The 23,261-nt window shown below is 35.9% G+C and overlaps 1 protein-coding gene across 1 annotated transcript; it reads right to left on the bottom strand.

Moving 5' to 3' along the window:
• Positions 1–2,661: 2,661 nt before the first annotated feature.
• On the bottom strand, positions 2,662–20,259 carry prkg2l (protein kinase cGMP-dependent 2, like). Its single transcript, XM_016500520.1, has 18 exons — positions 19,772–20,259; positions 17,745–17,911; positions 17,489–17,602; positions 16,169–16,274; positions 15,755–15,818; positions 15,565–15,642; positions 14,646–14,740; positions 14,163–14,231; positions 11,491–11,589; positions 11,264–11,414; positions 10,853–10,992; positions 8,637–8,726; positions 8,343–8,484; positions 7,130–7,293; positions 6,285–6,407; positions 5,122–5,184; positions 3,034–3,100; positions 2,662–2,921 (listed from the first exon to the last, which is right to left on the bottom strand). The coding sequence occupies exons 1-18, from the start codon at positions 20,257–20,259 to the stop codon at positions 2,826–2,828; spliced, it is 2,316 nt and encodes a 771-aa protein (XP_016356006.1). The 3' UTR covers positions 2,662–2,825.
• Positions 20,260–23,261: the final 3,002 nt, after the last annotated feature.

Below are 23,261 nucleotides of genomic sequence, written 5' to 3' on the forward strand. Positions count from 1 at the left end.
TCAGATTTAGATTTAGAAATATTCAGTTAATAAAATTAAACTCACAACAACTCTGCAGTCAGATTTACCATCTCCTTTTAGTGTGTTGAAGGAGGTGGATGTTTGCCCATCCAGGGCACACGGCAGAGTTCAGCAGGCTTATTTTTCATATCTGTCCTGAGAATCATTTCCTCCTGTGCAGGAGATTGTGATTCGCTCATTGAGCAGGACTGAGTCATACTGTGATTAATACACTACTGATTGGCAGAATGGTAGAAAGAGGACATACTTGATGCATCGCTATGACAACAGCTAACCCCTGCCTCTTGGCATTTCCTCAAGGATGGCTGGCCAGTTGGATGAGTTCTCCACAAATGTCACAAGCATCTCCCACTTCAGGCCATCACTGTCCCGAAACACACACACACACACACACACTGGCTGAGAACCAGCGGCAGGCTGCTTTGGCATTTCATAGAAGGAGCAGTTAAGGTTTTTCTCTAGCAGCCAGTCTCTGGCATACAAGGAATGAGTTTAACTCAGAGTAAATCCTAATTATGTAATGGGTCAATTATATGATACATTTATTTGTCTGGATAAACTGTATTTATTAAGAAAATAAATATTATGCAATGCAGTGCAATTTAAATAGTAAGCCAAATGTGTTGTCACTGCAAGGTTAGCTTGGGTTTTAAAACGTCAAACCCCAAGAACTTTGTGATATTCATAATTCAAAAACAGGTTCACAAACCAACCTAAATTATTTGTTCACTGACCTAATTCTGAAGGTCAGCTCATACTAACTCGTTGCAGTAGTTAACAGGGGCAGATTATCGGTGAATGACCACTTAAATTCCGGTCTGTTTCTCACACAAAAGTGGTGATTAGAAGAAAGCAAACTCACACTCTTCAATTTTTTTTTCTTATGTGTTCCAGTTTAGAAAGAAAACCATACAAATATATCATGCATAATATCTCTAAACTTTAGAGTAAAGACCCAATCTTACTCAGTCAGGATAAATGTTTGTCATCTTGCTCTGTGTCGCCACCCTGTGGTGCTCCTAATACCTGCCACATTAGGTGTCGTGAGTTTATGAATTTTTCACAAACAAAGCAAAGTTTTGTTTTATATGCTCCAAAAATAATTTTACAGTACAGCAAGTCTTCATTACAACTCGCTGAAACGTTAACCACATGGTCATTAAAGATGTTTTCAGCAAGTGTGGGACTTTCCTTTTGCTTCTTGATTTTCAAATTGCAAAAAAAGATAACACATTACTTGGATGCATTACTGCATTTGTCATCTTGCTCTGTGTCGCCACCCTGTGGTGCTCATAATACCTGCCACATTATCAGGTGTCGTGAGTTTATGAATTTTTCACAAACAAAGCAAAGTTTTGTTTTATATGCTCCAAAAATAATTTTACAGTACAGCAAGTCTCCATTACAACTCGCTGAAACGTTAACCACATGGTCATTAAAGATGTTTTCAGCAAGTGTGGGACTTTCCTTTTGCTTCTTGATTTTCAAATTGCAAAAAAAGATAACACATTACTTGGATGCATTACTGCATAACATAATTTGGTTAGAGAATGTGCTTAACTTTTCCATAAAATTAATGTCATAATACAAACAATCTTAATGGCAGTAAAATAGTTATTTTATTTTCATTTATAGGGATGATATTTCATCTGGTCACATTTTTGTGAGATTAATCCATTTAACAGAACGAACAACTATTTTAAGTTGAGACAATTATGTTTTCTTGTTTTCCTGTCTCAGTTAGGCCCTATGTTTGAGATGAACACTTTACCATCTGTGGAAAACATCCTCTTAAAAGTACACGCTAGACACTACAGAACGTGTTTGCTTGTGGAGGACAAGCATAAAGTGCTCATACACACATTCTTAGTATACTAAGTCCTATAAGTCATTCATCTGTGCAATGTTTATTAACTAATTATTTTGCAGGCTACTTAGAAACTTGTAGCTTGTGCTTGCAGCTTTTCCCCAGTAGAGGACCTTGTTGTTTCATTAATTAGTGAATCTCAGAAATCTGATACAAAATCCTGAATAAATTGACTATAAAAAGTAGGCGACAACAGAAAAATAAATTATATACATATGTTCATTAAATATTGTTATTAAATTAGCATTACAAACATGAATTTCCCATCAGCTTTGCTTATTGTCTGATTTTGTTTTTCTTTTTTTCTCCATATTGTGATTGTGGCTGTGCTTGACACCAGCAAAAACAGAGATTAAGAACATTAGCAACTTTAGCTAAATAAATGGCCTCTATGATTGTGGCTATTTCACGTTCTCTCTTGAAATCATATTTTAAGCCATGTCCAACTCTTAACCAAATTACCAAGGTGAAAAAGACAGAAAAGGCAACTCAGGCTGATTATATAATGATCGGGATGGCAGTCAGTGGTGTTATGTTACAGCATAACCAAAGACAAAACACTCAGGAATACTGAGTGAGTATAAAAGCAGCTTAAAAAAAGTGTGAGCTGGAACACATGAATGAGTACAAAATGAATCTGATATGTCAGAGACTTAAAGACATATTTAAGATTTAATAGACAGATTTAAGGCATCAGTGATTTACTGATTCACTTATAATGAAATATCACTGAAATAACCTTTCACTTTGTCTTCTTTAACTTAAAACCGTGGCTCTTAAACCTGATTCCTGTCTATCTCAACAAGTCAGTCAGTTGCACAGTGCTTCAGAAAGCACACTGAGGTAATACTGAGACTTTTCCTCCAGACACTGTCCACCATCACTTCATATCAGGTCTTCTTTGAGAAAACAGCTTCTTCTTAGAAACAGCTCATTTTCAGAAATCTTTATCCCAGCCAGAGAATTCATCTGACGGTTCTTCAAGCTCAGGGGGAAACATGTCGAAATGACTGTGATCCAGAGGTCCTTTGAGCTGCAAAAATGAACAGAGGAGAATCCCACAAGTGTAGGAGAACAGGCTTAAGTTTCTTACACAATGTGACAAATGTAAAAACATTGTAAAATCTGTTGAATCTATGCTTCACCTCTCTCCTCAGAGGAGACGTCAGCTTCCGCCGTCTCAGTCCTTCCCAGTTAAAGCCTTGAAACCACCTGCGAGAAAAGAAAGAAACAAAGTAAACCTCCACAGCAGTGACTCAACATCCACTCGTGTCTTCAGCATCATCCATCACTTTCCTTCCAGTGAGAAAATGTTTCAAGGGTACATACAGCACATTGTCCACTTTTATTGTTCGAAAGTGTTTTATTGCACCAGAAATTGCCAGAATTCAATTTGTTGGCCATTTCCAACATCTCTCTGACCTTTAGAACTGAACGGGACACTTTTTTTGCTACTGCTCACATATGTAAGTGCTCTCTTCACATGTGAAATGAGATGAGTACTTATTCACAAGCTGAAGGCTTTGCAGTTTTACTCAGTTTTCAACGAGTCTTTAACTTCAGTAACAGCCTATTTGCAAAAGTACAAACTGAGAAGTTGTTGCAGTTTAATGGACTTTTTGGACTGGGGAGGAAGTTTTGAGTTCTAAGGTACTTTATTTTTTTAGGGACAGAATTATTTTAGCTTAAAAATCAAGAAAGTTTCCTTGCTCGTATTATGACCATTCAATTCTGAAGATACTCTACCATTTAAACATTTGGAATCGTTACGATTGTTATTGTTTTTGAAAGAAGTCTCTTACGCTCACCAGTGCTGCACTTAAATACAGTAAATACAGTAAAAACAGTCATATTGTGAAATATTATTACAATTTAAAATAACTTTTTTCGATTTGAATATATTTTAAAATATAATTTATTCCTGTGATGCAAAGCTGAATTTTCAGCATCGTTACTCCAGTCTTCAGTGTCACATGAGCCTTCAGAAGTCATTCTAATATGCCGATTTGCTGCTCAAGAAACATTTCTTATTATTACCAATATTGAAAACAGCTGTGCTGCGTTATGTTTTTGAGGAAATCACGATACATATTTTTCAGTATTCTTTTCATTTTAGCATATTGAAATCTTTTTGGTCTTTTCTAATATTATGTCTACTGTCACTTTTGATTAATTTCATGCAACCTTGATGACTAAAATCTTAATATTAAAAAAAAATTCTGACCCCAAACTTACGATAGTGTACATCTCAGATCTCACTCATCTGACGACACATTGTTACCTGAACATGCATATTCATGCCTGTATCAAGAGCATGCGCCTTCATTTGCATAATGCTCTGAACATAATTTAGTGACATAATACAAATGATGTTGAGCTCTTGTGCGCTTTGTGCATATGTTACCTGAATTACTTACCCTGCATGATAAGAATACTCAAGCATAATGAATATAAAAACAACAGCGTCTCAGTGCAAACACACAGAACACTAGTAAAATAATAAGTGTGATAACTCCCAGATGATTGTAATTTGAACAGTGGGCATCATCAGTGCACATGCATTTTAGGCTCTATCACTCCCATGACTGTTAAAGGATGGGCCCAGCACTTCACCTTGCTGTCTGTGGCTTCACTGCTCTATGGAAGATGGCAACAGCTGTGCCTCTCACTTTGGCCACTAATTGCTCCCCCTGTGAATGCAGTGCGGCTAATTTGGCAGGCTGGCTCAGCTACCCATTGTGCTGTGACATACAAAGGAGGGGACAGACAGGCCTGCAGCAAAACAGACTCAACAATACACTACCCGTGATCAGACACATGGATCAGTGCTTCAGTTTACTCCCAGGTGGGTCTAATGTTCATTAATGCACATAAATGAAACACTTACATGAGAATATGACAGTGTATGGTCTGCAGTGTACAGTGAGACAAATAAAGGGATTATATTAACAAGATTTATCGGCAGGATTGCTGGATATAGTACACATATAAAGGTGTACTTAAGTCTTTTTAAGTGGGTCAAAAAAGCACTCTAAAAATCAGCTAACTGCATTTTATATAAATGTAAACTATAATACACATTTATTTGATTGTCATTAACCTTAAATTAAGAGAGAGATGTCCGTAATAAGTACTCTTTTTAAAGCGTACTTTACAAGGCTCATGTCAAGAACGAATAAATGATGGATAGGGTGAATAAATGATTTCTGAGCAATTGATATTTGTTGACCTACTTGTGTTTCTTGATGTCAATGATGCCATTCTTTTTATTCCCAAGCCGTTCTGCTGGATTGAGCCTGGAGACAGTGAGGGAGATGAGTGAGTATCTGACTGTTCTTTTACAGGCCAAGCAAGTGAAAAAGTCACATCAATAAATGCATAAACATACATTGACAGGTACACAAGGATGAGAGAGGCTTTGCTCCAAAACCTACTGAGCTACATAGGCAGTACACTCCAAACAAGAATACTGTTTAAAATACATAATCTTTTGGCAAAATTCTAAGGCAGCATCATAAGTATCCTTTAAGCTGACAATCCTATAATACAATGTGACAAACAACAGAAATAATTTATTAAATTTAAAGGACAATCTGTGATGTGTATTATAAATACCTTTGTGAAAACGAAGTGTGCTTAATTATATTGAAAGTGCACTTGTATTGTACTTCAAATCTTGTGTAAAATAAAAAAAAACTGTATTTGCAGATAATATAATATTAAACAAAAGGCCTGTTAAATGCAATTAAAGAGACACGTTCATGACTGTTTCTTAACACACTTAAGTATACTTTTAAAAAGTGTACTTTGTAAAAATGTCATATCAAATCAATTTGTTTTTTTATATTTTGTCAAGCTTTAAAGTGCACTAGTGACTAACACACAACAGCACATATAAAGTACTTGATTATTGCATTCAGCAGCATTTTAACCATATTTTAAAGACAACAGAGGTAACTATGAAATGACATAAAAATGCACTTAAGTCCTTCTTAAGTTAAAATTACACTATATTTCCATTTAATTGTAAATAACATGTGGGTAAAGTGTTTCAGAATATATATATATATATATATATATATATATATATATATATATATATATATATATATATTCGGTTCACACAAGTATATATTCTTTAAAAAAATATACTGTTTCCTCAATAAGTACAAAAAAAGTATGCTGAAGTGTACTTCTTTTTCCACAAGAATATACTTATCTTAAATATTACCTTAAATATTGAAAAAGTTCAAATGAATTAAAAACGGACATAATTGTGTTATGTATTTTATGATTATTTTAATGCTTAATTTATTATTTTTTTTATTGTTATTGTTTAACTGCTGTATATTTGTGATGAGTTTAAAAAATAGGTCTCAGAATATGAGAAACCTACTTGCAAAGTCTCCGTATGAGATCCTCTGGACGCTTGCTGATCCTCTTGGGAAAGTCCACCTTCTCTATCCCGTGAAGAACCATGGTGTAGATCCTGATTGGATCAGAGCCTGTGAATGGAGGGCTGACAATCGTGTGGGACATGTTATATTTCAAACACCATCAATTTATTTGAAAATGAAACCATTCAGCAGTCAGTACCTAAACATGTCTATTTCACTTGGTGAATCTGAAGTGGAGTTAATAAAACATACAGTAATAATGCATAAGAATGATAATTTATGCAGTAAATAAGCACAGCTAACAGTGCATCAGTAAGACTGAAGAGATGTAAACGTCCTGTGGCATTACATCATGATGATTTTGTCCAGCTTGTTATTACGTAGTCCCATCCTCAACACTATGTTGCTATGGTGATGCTGTCTGAAGCTTGAGGCAAAGGAGTTCGCAGTGAGAGCCATGACTGCTAATCTCACACTAGATGACCATTTGCTCTGGTCAAGAGAGCCCTGTCCTTTACAAAACGGATTTTGAACGTAGTGCAGAGCTTTTTGGCAGAAGCACAGGGAAGGCCATGCCAATTCATGTCTGGGAAATCTGTGCTCTTTAAAGGTGAAGTGTAGAATTTCTGCACCACTAGTGGCACCAAACGGAACTGCAAAACTTGCTTCCAAACACTTGCCATTGCTTGTGTAAATGGTAAGTCTTTCCCAAACTCACAGCATTAGTTGAAACAGAAGTTGCTTTAAAATCACCACGGGGCCAGTGTTTCCATTGTTTGGGAATTTGACCTACAAATGCAGACCTGTAGAAGCATGAAACAGATGCGTTGAAACCAATGTTTACCTGCCAATCAGGAGCTCAAAGATGAGGATGCCCAAGGACCAGCAGTCAGCTCCAAAGTCATGACCCTTATTCATGATGACCTCAGGAGCCACATATTCAGGAGTGCCACAGAACGTCCAAGTCTTCTTACCTAGTCCGATCTTTTTGGCAAAGCCAAAATCAGTCTGAAAAAAAAAAAAATTAATAATAATAAAACGAAATAAATAAATAAAATAAAACAGCGCAAATAATAAGAATGCTCAGTGTAAGACTAAAAAGTGGCTATATATCTCAGACTCCATGCATATATATATATATATATATATATATATATATATACTGTATATAGTGAGGTCCAAAAGTCTCAGACCCCTGTAAAAAATTAATTTATTTTGTATTCTTTTCAATCTGATAATAAAAAGGTTAATAATAAATTATCGTATCATATCTGCATGAGAAGTTTATTAGAAAATTTTCATGATCATGTTCTCTAGCATGATTTGAGAATGATCCATTGAGCATCTTGTCCTTCAATAGAACTAAAAACATCTGACCATCTGTACAAAGAGTCACATGATCAGTTACAAATGAGCTTAGATCAGCTATTCTCAATCAGGGGGCCCTAATAAGTCAACATAATCTTAAAATAATTAAAAAACTCAAACATAATGGTGTACAGCATTAAACTGACATCATATTGTTGAGTTTATTACAACAGAAGTACCAGAGGTATTTTAAAGGAATAGTTCACCCAAAAATGAACATTTGCTAAAGTTAAAACGTATTAATGATGGATTTGTTTACTACTAATTTATGTTGTATCGTGATGTTTTTATCAGCTGTTTGGACTCTCATTCTGACAGCACCCATTCACAGCAGAGGATCCATTGCTGAGCAAGTGATGTAATGCTACATTTCTCCAAATCTGTTCCCATAAACAAACAAAATAATCTACATCTTGGATGTCCAGAGGATGAGTACATTTTCAGCAAATTTTCATTTTGGGTCAACTATTTCTTTAAATATTATCTAAGACAAAGGGGCCTTATAGTCAAAACAGTTGAAAACCACTGGTTTAGAGGCCTAGAAATAGTGAAAATCTGAAATAACTCTTATTCATTATCTTATTCATCATAACTGTTTTGCCCTAACATTTATTTAATTGATTTAATTGGGCCTCAGACGTTTGGACCTTTTACCATGGTATTTAGTAGTATATGTACAGTAAAATGACCATTTTGACATAGCCTTCCCCATCCAGAAGAAGATTCTCCGGCTTCAGGTCTCGGTACACGATGCCTTTGCCGTGCAGGTAATCAAAAGCTTCCAGCACACATCCAGTACAGAAGCGCGCAGTGGGCTCATCAAAACAACTCCTAAACGAAACCAAAACATCACAACAGTCTAAGGTATTCTACCTCGATTAGCAGTTGAGATGCTATGAATCATTCAGCCATAACCAGAAATAACTCTGCATGATTATCAAAGACAGTGAGCTGTAGCATGTGTCAAAACAACCTACACTCACATGTCCCTCAACACGCTCCACAGCTCTCCTCCCAGGCAAACCTCAAGCAGCATGTAAACATACTTATCATCCCGGAATGTGCGGAACAACCTGAAACACACAAGGACAGCCTGACACACTCGATTATTTGCATTCTGAGAAACAGAGTGTCTCTTTAGCACTTCTCACTACTTGCTTTCATAGAGAACTAGACTCGCATGTAAAGCTGTGCTACCTTTTCATCCACAAATGCCAGAGAGGCAATAAAATGAGCCAGAGCACACACTCAGACAGGAATATAAGCATGGATTGAAATTCCCCGGGGAGTTTCCTAGCAACATGCAAAGCAGAAGCCCCTTCTCTGATACAGATGAAAAGCACAATGGCACTGGACCACTGTGACAGATGTAAGCCAAATGTCTAGTGTGTCATAGGCTCTGGAAATTCAGTCCTTCGTGGATTTCTTGTATGACTCTGTCTGCTCCACCACACCGTGATGCTGAAGTTATTAAAGTCTGTAGGAATGGAGCAGAAACTAGTATAATGTTGCACCACTGTGGCCTCCAGTCGCTCTGAATAAAAGTGTCTGCTAAACAACAAATTTCAGTTTCATTGTGGACATTTCAACAGTCAGATTAAATGCAGATTTAATGCATTAAGCACACGCAGTAGCTCCAATACCGTGACAAAAGTGTCCAAGATAAAGGAAAGCACAAATCTTTTAAAAATTGAGTTTTTTAAACATGCGCCAAGTTCTTAGAAATGAGGTCTACCATTTACCATATACCATTACCATTTACCATTTTCAACAAAAGTTTATTTTAATGGTTCTAAAATGGTCATGTGGTGTGTAATGTTGGCAAATATCATGAATAATTCATTCATAAATATCATTACCTTTTTGGATGGATGTACCATTAGGCTAAAATTCTACCACATTTTACAACCTGAACTACACTTGCCTTGAATAATAATAGTTTTATGCCAAACTACTAAATAAGGTTTTCGTTTCCAGAATTTCATCCTTTTAATTAGGAATTATATATAAGAGTACATAGTACAGTGTTGGGAAGGTTACTTTGAAAATGTAATAGGTTTCAGATTACAAGTTACCCTATATAAATGTAGTGTAACTATTTCAATTACTTTATTAAAGTAATGTAACTGATTACATTTGATTTAAAGCAGAGCCACCAAAAAAATCAGACTTTAGCATCTTTTTTTACTATCTGAGGTTAAATACAGATTTAAAATCCTAACAAGATATAGTTTAATATTTGCATAGCTATGACAGGAAGCACTGGCAATCTAACAATGCCTTGGACAGTTAATTTAAAAAATAAACAACAACATACACAAACTCAAATAGGAAATAAAAGATGTGTCCTATTCTGGGTCCTAAATTCCTGAAACACTGGTGTCTCATATTTTAAAGCAGTCAATGCAATTTTGGAAAGAAATCAATCAAACCTGTATGTGTGTGAAAATATTCAGATGAAAACATCTTTGTAATCATTAACATTTTCATAAGTGACTGTAATTGAATTACACATTGTTCTCAGTAACTATAACAGATTACAGTTACATTTAATTTGTAATTCCGTTACATGCAACTAGTTACTCCCCAACACTGAGTGTATATTTATGTCATTGTATGTATGAACTGCATGTTTTATGTATTTTTGAATAAATTAATAAATCTAGACAAAAATGAACATCATGTCATTGATCCCTGTATGAACAAATAATCAAAGTCAAGCCTATTTTCAGTTTGGCTATTTTCTGTGTACAGTTATGATGATGGCTATAAATAGTGTCTGTAGTCATAGTGACAGTGACTAAAGTAAATATCAAAGTTCCCAGCTTCCAAAACACCGGAAAGTCTTATCATAATTGACACAACGTTATATAATAAACCAGTCTAATCAAGGCACAAGTTCATTCATCAGGCCCTAATTAACCAACAGCACCAGTCTGTTTACCTATAGTTTCTTCCATCAGTCCATCAGCCCTGTGGTCTAGCTCGCCTTACATTCAGTCCATTATATTGATTAACAAATTAATTAAGTTCGAGGCGTTCAGGGGGAACTTGAGATTGTTGTCGAGCCCAATCTAAGTAAATACCTTTATCACTCTTGAGGATTCATCTAAACTGTATTATTTTTCCTGTGTGTTTGCATTCTCCTATGTCAATGTATGTCAATATGAGGCAGAAAAGACATGATCATTAGACTGACCTGACAATAAAGTTTGAATTGGTCTGTTGGAGGATGTCCTTTTCTGAATAGATGTGCTCCTGCTGCCTTGTGTCCACAATGTGCTTTTTCTTAATACACTTTAAAGCAAACGCTGTATCTTCTGAATTTTTAAGCTTGACCTAAGACAGAAAATGCATGTAATAAACCATATAAAACATACTTAAGTGGTCATTGGCATTGTATGGATTACTGAATTAAAATTATTACATTACACATTGTAGGTAATATAATCGGACTACTTTTTGTTTACTTTTGATCTTACTTGTTTATAACATTGATTTGAATAATATAATCTTGTACCATATTGATATAAAAATACAAAGAGAATGAAAAAACTGGGGTTTGTGAAGGAACAGCAGGGGGTTTGTAAACTGAAAACTGAAATCTAACCAGCTCCACTCGTCCAAAGCCTCCCATGCCTAGTGTGGCCACTACTTGCAGTTCTTTCAGGAAGGAGTTACTGGACAAACCAGCTGCTTTCTCCTTCAGCCTCCTGAGCTCTGCTGCCTCTGGAGAGCGTTCGTAAAGAGGCGACTGAGGTCTGTGTGGAAATGATTATGTGACTGTCACATACAGGACTGGAGTAGTTGTGTTGGTTTTGCTGTGTGTGTTCTTACACTGCGTTCCTCCTCTCGTCACTCAGAGAGAGCTGCTCCACATACTCCCTCAGATATGCCTGCAGCTCCTCGTACGTTCCCACCATCTGATTAAAGTTACTGTTGAAGAACAGAAGACGTGGTGTAACCTTTTTAGTCTTGGGTAGAATATTAGTATACTGTAAAATTTATTTTTTAACGTTGGAAATAAAATTAAAAAGATTATTGGATTTTGCTATTGTGTTACTTGTCATTTCTTTGTAATTATTTGTGAAATTTACTAGCAATTCCTGGGTGAAAATTGTTTCAAAGTAAATCCTACACCATTTTTTCAGTGTATGTTGTATATTGTATGTCAAATGTAACAGTAGTCTATATTTAAAAACAACAAAAAGACATTGGTCATGGTTCTTGTAGACTAATGCTGTAAACAGGTATAAAATAAATAGATGTATAATTATAAATTTGAAGTTATATACACACACAAACTGTTTATTATCTTCACATCAGCATTTTTATCATTTTTGAAATAAATAATTTTAATAAAATGAACTACATAAATAAATAAATGTTAAAATAAATAAAATAAAAACACAAAAGGTCATTTTATCTAACAGTTGATTTTTTTTTGCTTCTCTTCTATTGTTATTTGTTCTGTTTCTTGCAAGTAGTTTTTTTATTATTATTGCAATATTACGTTATAATTATTTCAAAAAATCTGAAACAATATGTACTTAATTGTGAAATACTTGAAGGCTTCATGCCAATGTTTTAATTTACTTTATTTCTAATAATATTTAATTTTAAAATACACAGCATTTTCAATAGCATATACATTTTTGTTTTTTTTCCTGTGGAATCAGAAATGACATTGACAGCTGAAATTATGATATGTGACCCTGGATCACAAAACCAGTCATAAGTAGCAATGGCTATATTTGTAGCAATAGCCAACAATACATTGTATGGGTCAAAATTATCGATTTTATTGATTGCCAAAAATCATTAGGATATTAAGTAAAGATCATGTTTCATGAAGATATTTTGTAAATATCTACCATAAATATATCAAAACTTAATTTTTGATTAGTAATATGCATTGCTAAGAACTTGACATTTGGACAACTTTAAAGGTGATTTTCTCAATATTTCGATTTTTTGCACCCTCAGATTCCAGATTTTCAAATAGTATGTAGTCAAATATTGTCCTACCCTAACAAACCATACATCAATGAAAAGCTTATTTATTCAGCTTTCAGATGATGTATAAATATCAATTTCAAAAAATGTACCCTTATGACTGGTTTTGTGGTCCAGGGTCACATATGGTCACAAACCTAGATGTTAGTGTAGAAGAAACGCCACTTACTCTCTATCCACCACCAAGCACTGTGTGTCATTTTCCTTTGCAATGATATTAGCTGAGCGGACATCCTCACTGAAATAGAATTATAACAAATATGTAATAATGTTGTGCCACTTTGGAGATACATATATATAACAGTGACTGAAAACATCCTGAAAAACATCCTCATTTGCTCTTTCCTCATTGAGAGCACTTCATCTGAGCTTTAAATGAATCTAAATCATTACAAATTAGCGTCCTGCGTCTAAGTGTGTGACGCAGTCTAACCTCTCTGTGGTTATTTCAGCACTGAGTGTACTCTTCAACAATGCTACAATGAGAATGAACATCTTTTCAGATGACTGACATTCCACCTCCCACATCCAAGCCTACGAATATGCAATTAATCTTTTTCCTGGCCTACAAAAAGTCCACAGTCACAAAGGAGTCATTGTTGGTTGTGTTCACTATTGTTAAAAGCACTTCAAAACAAAACTGTCTCCAAACCTTATGAGAGCCTTTTCCCCAAAGTAATCACCCACACCAAGAGTCTTAATCTCTTGTGGTTCGGAAAAGCCTTCTGTAGTCTGTGTTACCAACACCTGTGAAAAAAACACAAAAAAATATTACTGTACATCCTTATTGACTGACTAATTTCACCGTCATCACAACTGTAACTGTCCCACTCATCAGAAAGCTCCCTATCATCATATAGACAAGCCAGGCTTTTCTAAAAGTATGTTTTCCTAAATTTCGAATGAAAAAGCAGCAGTTTACCAGTGAAGCATGTCGTCTGAGTGGGACTCAGAATAATGCGTCTAAAGTCGCTTATCCAATTAACATCAATCTTGGCTATATTACAATCTATGGTACAGGTTTCTGCCACAGACTACCATTGAAGCACAATTTCAGTGGGTCTCTATGGGCTGTGTGTCAGCTCACTCCTAGAGAAATATTAATGTAGGCAAAGCAGACTGCAGTCTGAACAGATAGTCTGAAATGGTACAAAAATATTTGAAGGATTACATATAAATGTGGGGCACAACAGGGCTAAAGGCACACCAGGTGGAGCATTTGATATTATTCTCCTCCAAACCACTAGATGGCACAAAAACTTATGATGGCTGATACTTGATGCAATCACAGGAAGCAATGCAAAGTTGATTCTGCGTTAATCAAATATTGTCCTACCCTAACAAACCATACATCAATGAAAAGCTTATTTATTCAGCTTTCAGATGATGTATAAATATCAATTTCAAAAAATGTACCCTTATGACTGGTTTTGTGGTCCAGGGTCACATATGGTCACAAACCTAGATGTTAGTGTAGAAGAAACGCCACTTACTCTCTATCCACCACCAAGCACTGTGTGTCATTTTCCTTTGCAATGATATTAGCTGAGCGGACATCCTCACTGAAATAGAATTATAACAAATATGTAATAATGTTGTGCCACTTTGGAGATACATATATATAACAGTGACTGAAAACATCCTGAAAAACATCCTCATTTGCTCTTTCCTCATTGAGAGCACTTCATCTGAGCTTTAAATGAATCTAAATCATTACAAATTAGCGTCCTGCGTCTAAGTGTGTGACGCAGTCTAACCTCTCTGTGGTTATTTCAGCACTGAGTGTACTCTTCAACAATGCTACAATGAGAATGAACATCTTTTCAGATGACTGACATTCCACCTCCCACATCCAAGCCTACGAATATGCAATTAATCTTTTTCCTGGCCTACAAAAAGTCCACAGTCACAAAGGAGTCATTGTTGGTTGTGTTCACTATTGTTAAAAGCACTTCAAAACAAAACTGTCTCCAAACCTTATGAGAGCCTTTTCCCCAAAGTAATCACCCACACCAAGAGTCTTAATCTCTTGTGGTTCGGAAAAGCCTTCTGTAGTCTGTGTTACCAACACCTGTGAAAAAAACACAAAAAAATATTACTGTACATCCTTATTGACTGACTAATTTCACCGTCATCACAACTGTAACTGTCCCACTCATCAGAAAGCTCCCTATCATCATATAGACAAGCCAGGCTTTTCTAAAAGTATGTTTTCCTAAATTTCGAATGAAAAAGCAGCAGTTTACCAGTGAAGCATGTCGTCTGAGTGGGACTCAGAATAATGCGTCTAAAGTCGCTTATCCAATTAACATCAATCTTGGCTATATTACAATCTATGGTACAGGTTTCTGCCACAGACTACCATTGAAGCACAATTTCAGTGGGTCTCTATGGGCTGTGTGTCAGCTCACTCCTAGAGAAATATTAATGTAGGCAAAGCAGACTGCAGTCTGAACAGATAGTCTGAAATGGTACAAAAATATTTGAAGGATTACATATAAATGTGGGGCACAACAGGGCTAAAGGCACACCAGGTGGAGCATTTGATATTATTCTCCTCCAAACCACTAGATGGCACAAAAACTTATGATGGCTGATACTTGATGCAATCACAGGAAGCAATGCAAAGTTGATTCTGCGTTAATTTGATATAATATCTAACATTTTGAAAAATATTATAGATTTAAGTAGCAAATGGGAAACAATACAATTTACAAAAACTAGGGGTGTAACGCTTGGTAAGCAAGAGCTGCTTTGTTTACGTTTCGTATATCTGCGTATATTTCGTATATCCTTGTTTCGGTTTCTCCTTTTGAATGACGAATATATACTATTGATAGCTGCTGATAAGATGTGCCTTTAGTGCTGTTGTACCCTTAATGCAGTAATACACACCTCTCCTTTAGCTATGATGAAGAAAGTATTTCCTTCCTCGCCCTCACGAATAATGTACTCCCCTTTGTCAAAATATTCCTATAAAAAGATTGAAACATTAATATGATCTGGTTATATTTCATGTTATAAATAAACATGCATTACCAACAAATGACAGCACTGTAGACACAGTAAAATGCTGCAAACTTACAACTTCAAGACAGTCAATGATTTTGGCAAGTTTCTCCTCTGGCAAATCTTTCAATAAAGACACACTAAAGAACAATGTAACAATGTTTAATTAGCATTAAAGGAAAACAGCATGCAATCAAATCCATAAACATTATGTTGACAGGTGTACACAAATCAACACATTCAACCCTTGAATCAAGCAATATTATTTTAACAGTTAAGTCACAACATCAATTTATGCTGCACTGATAGACATTAGTGATAGATCCACAATACCCATTGAAAAACACGATGCTGAATCCACACCAATCTAATCCAATGCTTTCAGAAAGGAATGTGCGTTGAAACAGCCAAGAAGAAACTTGTGTATTCATGTGTGTGTGTGAAGCTGATGACTGATAAATGTGCACAAATGTTAGTGACATGAATGTACCTGCGCAGGAAGCTGAAGTACTCCTCATGTCTGGCCTGAGTGGATCTCATCATGATAGTCTGGAACGTTTGCCGGTCCAGAGCCCAGATGTGGGACTGAGTCACAGCTAATGAAACACAATCACCATCAGTTCCACTTCACAAATCTATGACAATGACACTAATCCAACATCTACAATAAAAGTGGGTCAACAATAATAGAGAAAAAGGTCATGTTGGCTATAACCCAGTATGTTGCAGACTGCATCCAAATGTAACGCTTTGGACTTGCAGTGCTTATATAAAGTTAACAGGAGAACACTATTTTTAAAAAATGCACCCAACAGTTTTTATTTAACAGAAGCTAAATCAGCTCACTGAAAAGTAATAAATGCAGATTTAATTATGGTTCATTCAGGATAATTGGGCCATTTTTTTCCGTGTCATCTCAATGGCAAAAAAAAAAAAATTCCCAATTTACCTGAAGTCACCATATTCCAATCACAATGCAATTTATCAGCATCATTATCTACAGCAGCTTGTTATCCAGTATCACAGCAGCATTGTGACACAAACAGTCTACACTATAAACTACACTTCTTTCATATTTAGCCTGGTTTTCAAAGCAAAGTTTTACCAAAATGATCATTAAAATCACAAAATAAGATATTTTGAAGAATTTCATATGCCCTTGTCCATACAGTGAAAGAAAATGGGGTCCTAAAGAACACTGGATCCCACTGACTATCATTGTATGTTAAATTAAAAAAGAATCAGATAGGTTTGGAATGACATGAAGGTGAGTAAAAGATGACAGAATTTATTTTATTTACCCTCATTTTGTTTAAACAGTTACACCCGCCACATTACAAGTAACACCAGTTATTTAATCAGATTACTTTCCCAAGTAACTAGTAAAGTAATGCATTACTTTTAAATTTACAATCTGAGTTTTTCAATTTTTTTTGTTTTCCCATTTATTCACTGACACCTTTTGCCATGTTGAGAGAAATTGGGAGTAAGTGTAGAGCCAGAGGCACACTTCCTTCAGCCTGAGGCTTATTAATTTCACTTTTGCTGTGAAAAAGCTTTTACAGTTGCCAAAAAATATAACTTTTGTGGTTTTTTATTTTATTAAAAATAACTAAGCAAGCCCAGCTCAGTTGACAAAAAGTAACGCAAAAGTAACATAATGCAGTACTTTCCATAAAAACTAAGTAACACAATTAGTTACTTTTTTTATGGAGTAACGCATTTTTGTAATGCATTACATTTGAAAGTAACTTTCCCAACACTGAGCAGAGGAACACACACACACACACACACACACACACACACACACCTTTGACTGTGGCTGTTCTTTTACAGTTATAGAGAATGGCCAACTCTCCAAAAGCCGTCCCAGGACGCATCTGACCCAGGAGCTTTCCATTTTGGATGACCTCTAATAAACCCTCTGGACACAGAGCATCAAATGAGCTCCAATGGGCAGAACAGAGCAGCGTCCAGAACATTATTTCAATGTTATCATTGAAATATTTAGATTTCTAAAAACATGAAAGTATCAGGAGCAGGTAACAATAACATCTGGAGTTTACCAGCAAGCACGTAGAGGTAGTTCCCCGGCTCTCCCTCCTGAATAACCAGCTGCTCAGCAGCGTAGATTTTCTCGTACATGCAGTCCACCATCTCTCGAGTGTGCTGAGGCTCCAGCTTCTTCAGAAAGTCATTGTTCATGATGGCTTCATTGATCAGTTTCTTAGTGCTACAGGAAGAGGAGGAAAAACAGTTTGGAGAATGCAAAACCCCAACACTTTTAAAAGAACTGAAGCACGTGGCTTTCTTGAAGTCTAGTTTCAAAGATTTTATGTATATATTTAGAAGTACATATGGAAATGCTTGTTTGGTTGCTATTTATATAAACATTTAGTTGGAACAAGGTCATAAGTGTTTGCGCAACTGAGTTTACTCTTAAAATCTCCTTTTATAAGACACAAAGACACACTTTAATTAGACGAGGCTTTCTTCAAGGCATGGTTCATCAGTGCTGAGTGAAGTGGAGGTGGTGAATAATGAATGATTCTCCTGTCACAACACTTCAGACTGCCTTTAATACACTGCTGAATTAAAAATACCAAATCATCTTTATGGTACACCCTTCAAAGCAGGCGTTGTAAATCGCAATAAAAGTTTATATATACCAAGTTAAATAAATGGTTCATTCAAAAATTGATTTCACTACTTAATCAAACAAAAGAATAAATTTTTGAAGAATGTACGTTACTCTTTTTATATAACTACAGTTAATGGTAACCACAGCTGTCAAGCTCTAAAAGTGACAAAAAATCTACATAAAATAGTTCATATGATGCTTCACTTTTCAAGTGTTCTGAAGTTCTGTGTGAGGAACAGACTGAAACTGAAATCAGTTTAAATAAAATAATTCAGACCTGGTGCACAGATGTCTAAAGATTACATGGCAACATATTTGAATTTCAAAAGACAATCAGTGAGAAATGAAGAAAATCTTATGAATTATTATATTAATGATTCCTTCACTTTATTAATTCAGTAACACTTTACAATAAGGTGTCATTTGTTAACATTAGTTAATGTATTGACTAACATGAACGAAAAATGAACAATTAATTTATTACACTATTTATTAAGCTTTGTTAATGTTAGTTAATGAAAATACAGTTGTTCATCGTTTGTTCATGTTAGTTCATAGTGCATTAACTAATGTTAACAAACACAACTTGTGATTTTAATAATGCATTAGTAAATGCTGAAATTAACATTAACTAAAATTAATAAATGCTGTAGAAGTATTGTTCATTCTTAGTTCATGTTAACTAATGTAATGAACCTTATTGTAAAGTGTTACCAGTGTTACCATTAATTCTTATCAAATTTTGCCCAATTCCTCATTCAAAGCTATTTTATGACTTGGAATAAAGCACACAATTCATATTGACTACTTTTGCAATATTAATAGAGTTTTTTTTGAGTAATCACAATGAACTGGAAAAGAATAGCATGTACATTTTTCACAAATTCTTCTTTCTTGTTCCACGAGTTTGAAATGATACGTATAATATATAAATGTGCAAACATGTGTAATGAATTTTAATTCTTACTTCCTATGCATAACAAAACATAAATTTTTAATTCTTTCTTTTGGAGGTCTAAAAATCCTCACTGGCGAAACGTTTACATTTTGCATGTCCGTTGCAGACTATTTTTGGTCTTCAGTACTATACTACAGCTGATTCTCATTATCACATCTGAAACAGGACAGTCTTGTCACTGACCTAAAATGGATCTTATGAATTAATTAGTGCTGGAGATTTGTAGACTGCCATCAAGAGCATGTTTAATTAAAACAGTAATGATTCCTGTCCATGCATACAAATGGCCCACCCTTTGTGTTCTCTTGAGCCACTCCATCCCCTCCGGAGTGTGTTATGGTAATCCAGGCTTTCATGCCTACTCTGGGGTTGGAGACACTACAAAGGCTTGGCTAAACCTTACTCCTGTCTCCACCTTCCAGGAGAGTCAGTACTCCAGTGACTCCATAATGAAACAAACAATCCAGTGGTGCAATCAGTGTCAGCGCACTCACCCGGAGTCTTTGCGGATGCGTTGTCTCTCTGTGGAGATGTGATGGACCCTGTGGTCATGACAGAAGTGCCTCGATGTGGGTTCGGCTGAAACGCCCTCCTTGGCCTTAAGGCGTCGATGCACCTCCACAGCCACTCTGTGGAAGCGCGTGGAGCCCTGGTTGATGACGCTCAGCAGTCTGCGGCTGTGCCTCAGCGGTGCAGGCGGCGAGCGTCCGAGACTGTTATACCCGATGGCATCCTGGAGCTTATCGATCTGGGACATTTTTGCCTCTAGTTCCCTTTGAAGGCTCTGTAAGCGCTTCTCCTTCGCACGGAGCTCCTGGTCCCTCCGTGCCAGCTCCTCCTCCAGATGGGTGATCCTCATCTTCAGGGGCTCCACAGACTCCCATACAGGAGCCTCTTTTATACCGGAGGCCAGGCAGGTCTCCTCTAGCCGAGGGGCTTTGATCGAACCGTTCCCCATGATCAGAGAGTGACTAGGAACCATAGAGAGGCCTTTGGGCTTTTAAATGTGTTCACTGGTTGGCCACTGCAATCAGAAGATGAAATATCTAGACAGGGAATGTCCATTCAGTCTCATTATGAACGATAGACACAGTGCTGCTTGAAAGTTTGTGAACCCTTTAGAATTTTCTATATTTCTGCATAAATAGACTCAAAACATAATCAAAATTTCACACAAGTCCTTAAAATAGACAAAGAGAACCCAAACAAACAAAGGAGACAAAAATATTTTCTTTGCCATTTATTTATTGAGAAAAATTATCCAGTGTTACATATCTGTGAGCTGCAAAAGCTTGTAACTGCTGATCGGCTTGTAGGAATTCTAGCCCAACTCTGTGATGTTGGTGGGTTTCCTCCTACGAACTTCTTGCTTCATCTCCTTCCACAACATTTCAACTGGATTAAGGTACAGACTTTGACTCTGTCATTCCAAAACATTGACATTGTTCTTCTTTAACCATTCTTTGGTAAAACGACTTATGTTCTTGGGGTTGTTGTCTTGCTGCATGGCCCACTTTCTCTTGAGATTCAGTTCATGGACAGATGTCCTGACATTTTCCTTTAAAATTTGCTGCTATAATTCAGAATTCATTGTTCCAGCAATGATGGCAAGCTGTCCTGGCCCAGATGCAGCAAAACAGGCCCAAACCACGCTACTGCCACCACCATGTTTCACAGATGGGAAAAGGTTGTTATGCTTGAATGCAGTGTGTTCTTTTCTCCAAACATAACGCTTCTCATTTAAACCAAAAAGTTATATTTTGGTCTCATCCGTCCACAAAACATTTCTCCAATAGCCCTCTGGCTTATCCACATGATCTTTAGCAAACTGCAGACGGGCAGTGATTTTCTTTTTGGACAGCAGTGACTTTCTCCTTGCAACTCTACCATGCACAGCATGGGTGTTCAGTGTTCTCCTGACCAGGACTCATGAACATTAGCCAATGTGAGAAAGGCCTTTAGTTGCTTAGAAGTTACCCTGGGTTCCTTTGCGACCTTGTGGACTATTACACGTCTTGCTTTTGGAGTTATCTTTATTGGTGGACCACTTCTTGGGAGAGGGTAACAATGGTCTTGAATTTCCTCCATTTGTACATCTGTCTGACTGTGGATTTGTGGAGTCCAAACTTTTTAGAGATGCTTTTGTAACCTTTTCCAACATAATGATCAACAACAACTATTTTTCTGAGGTCTTCAGCGATCTCCTTTGTTCATGTCATGAATCACTTCCACAAACATGATTAGACTTTGATAGATCCCTGTTCTTTAAATAAAACAGGGCAGGCAATGACACCTGATAGTCATTTCACTGAATGAAAACACCTCTGAACAGATGGACTCTTAATTTCACCTTCAAATTAACTGCTGATCCTAGAGATTCACATACTTTTGCACCGCACAGATATGTAACACTGGACAATTTTTCTCAATAAATAAATGAAAAAGAAAATATTTTTGTCTTATTTGTTTGATTGGGTTAGCTTTGTCTATTTCCAGGACTGATTTCTGAAAATCTGATTATGTTTTGCAGAAATATAGAAAATTCTAAAGGGTTCACAAACTTTCAAGCGCACAGATACACAGAACAATGTATGTTATTTTCAAAATTGTTTTTAATCATGCTTCTAATTAAAACTGTATAAAATGTATTTGTAAAAAGAAACATTAACAACTAAATAACAATTTAAAATAATTCAAAATTATAAATACATTTCCTTTAAAAATATTATTTAAAAATGTATATACAGTGGGTACGGAAAGTATTCAGACCCCCTTCAATTTTTCACTCTTTGTTATATTGCAGCCATTTGCTAAAATCATTTAAGTTAATTTTTTTTCCTCATTAATGTACACACAGCACCCCATATTGACAGAAAAACACAGAATTGTTGACACACTTAAGCAAAACATCGTCAGGTCAAAGTGTCTGAATAATTTTATAGCACATTTTTATCCATTTTATTGGTAGTCCACTGTATGAAGAATTTTTGGGTATAATATGTCACAGTTTACTTCATTTTGCTATCCTCACTTACATGAACTATAGTGTCCTGCACTATGGGATGATATTAGACTCAAAATTATTAATAGATTCATGCACAATTATCCATGTACTGCATACATTTTATACATGTATATTACTAACCACAAACAATTATTTCTACATTTTTCTGGATATTTAATGAGTTTAATCTAGCATTATAGGCTAATGACTTTATTCTGGAGATTTTTTTTTTTTTATTGTTTGGCCCTATAATCCTCTTTCTTACTCTCTCATTTGGCACGAATCCAAATGTTTCCATATTCACAATGTTGGCTATTTATTAGGCCTATGTAAACCAGGCTTTGTACTTAACCCGCTTTCCAAAAAAAAAATCATGGTCTTCACATGAAAAATCGTCCTCTTCACATGAGTAAATATGTGCTTGGCCCGAGCTCAGGCTGAACGGAACGGATTGAACTAAGGGCTGTTTTAATTAAGCAGTGTATCTAGATTCTATAGTGTATCTATATGTTTGGTTGACTGTTTTATTCTGATAATGAACAGGCTGCAGCGTTTGCAATGCTGTAGGCCTATATGAAAGGTGCATTTCTCTCCTACTGCAGAGATGGCTAATCAGCATCGTCAACTTCATATTTGCATAATAATAATAATAATAATAATAATAATAATAATAGCCTACAAGGAAGGAATAATTGACAACGTGCCGTTGAATTACAGAAGAAGAAAAAACCAAGGTACTGTCACGAAGTTCTTGTTTGGCAAAATTAATATAAGCTATTCTGTGTCTTAAGACAAGTTAAGTTAGAACAAGTTCAATAAAACATCTTTTTTAACATTAAGTGACATGACATCTGACGCACAGATGCCATTGGCACATGCCGCTATGCTCAGTGACACTTCCGGTTTTCAGTGGCATGTGTCACTAAAACCTGTGACATGTCAATGGACTGCGTCTTGTGTCAGTTGCCACGGTGCGTGTC

The sequence above is a fragment of the Sinocyclocheilus anshuiensis genome, unplaced genomic scaffold (assembly GCF_001515605.1).
Source record: "Sinocyclocheilus anshuiensis isolate Anshui unplaced genomic scaffold, SAMN03320099.WGS_v1.1 scaffold450, whole genome shotgun sequence".
Classification (NCBI taxonomy): domain Eukaryota; kingdom Metazoa; phylum Chordata; class Actinopteri; order Cypriniformes; family Cyprinidae; genus Sinocyclocheilus; species Sinocyclocheilus anshuiensis.

Coding starts and splice junctions, on each gene's coding strand:
- prkg2l (XM_016500520.1), bottom strand. CDS start 20,259: ATGGTTCCTAGTCACTCTCTGATCATGGGGAACGGTTCGATCAAAGCC. Junction 14,232..14,645: donor GGGGAAAAGGCTCTCATAAG/GTTTGGAGACAG, acceptor ATTCTATTTCAG/TGAGGATGTCCGCTCAGCTA. Junction 7,294..8,342: donor GGGAAGGCTATGTCAAAATG/GTCATTTTACTG, acceptor TTTTTTTTTCAG/ACTGATTTTGGCTTTGCCAA.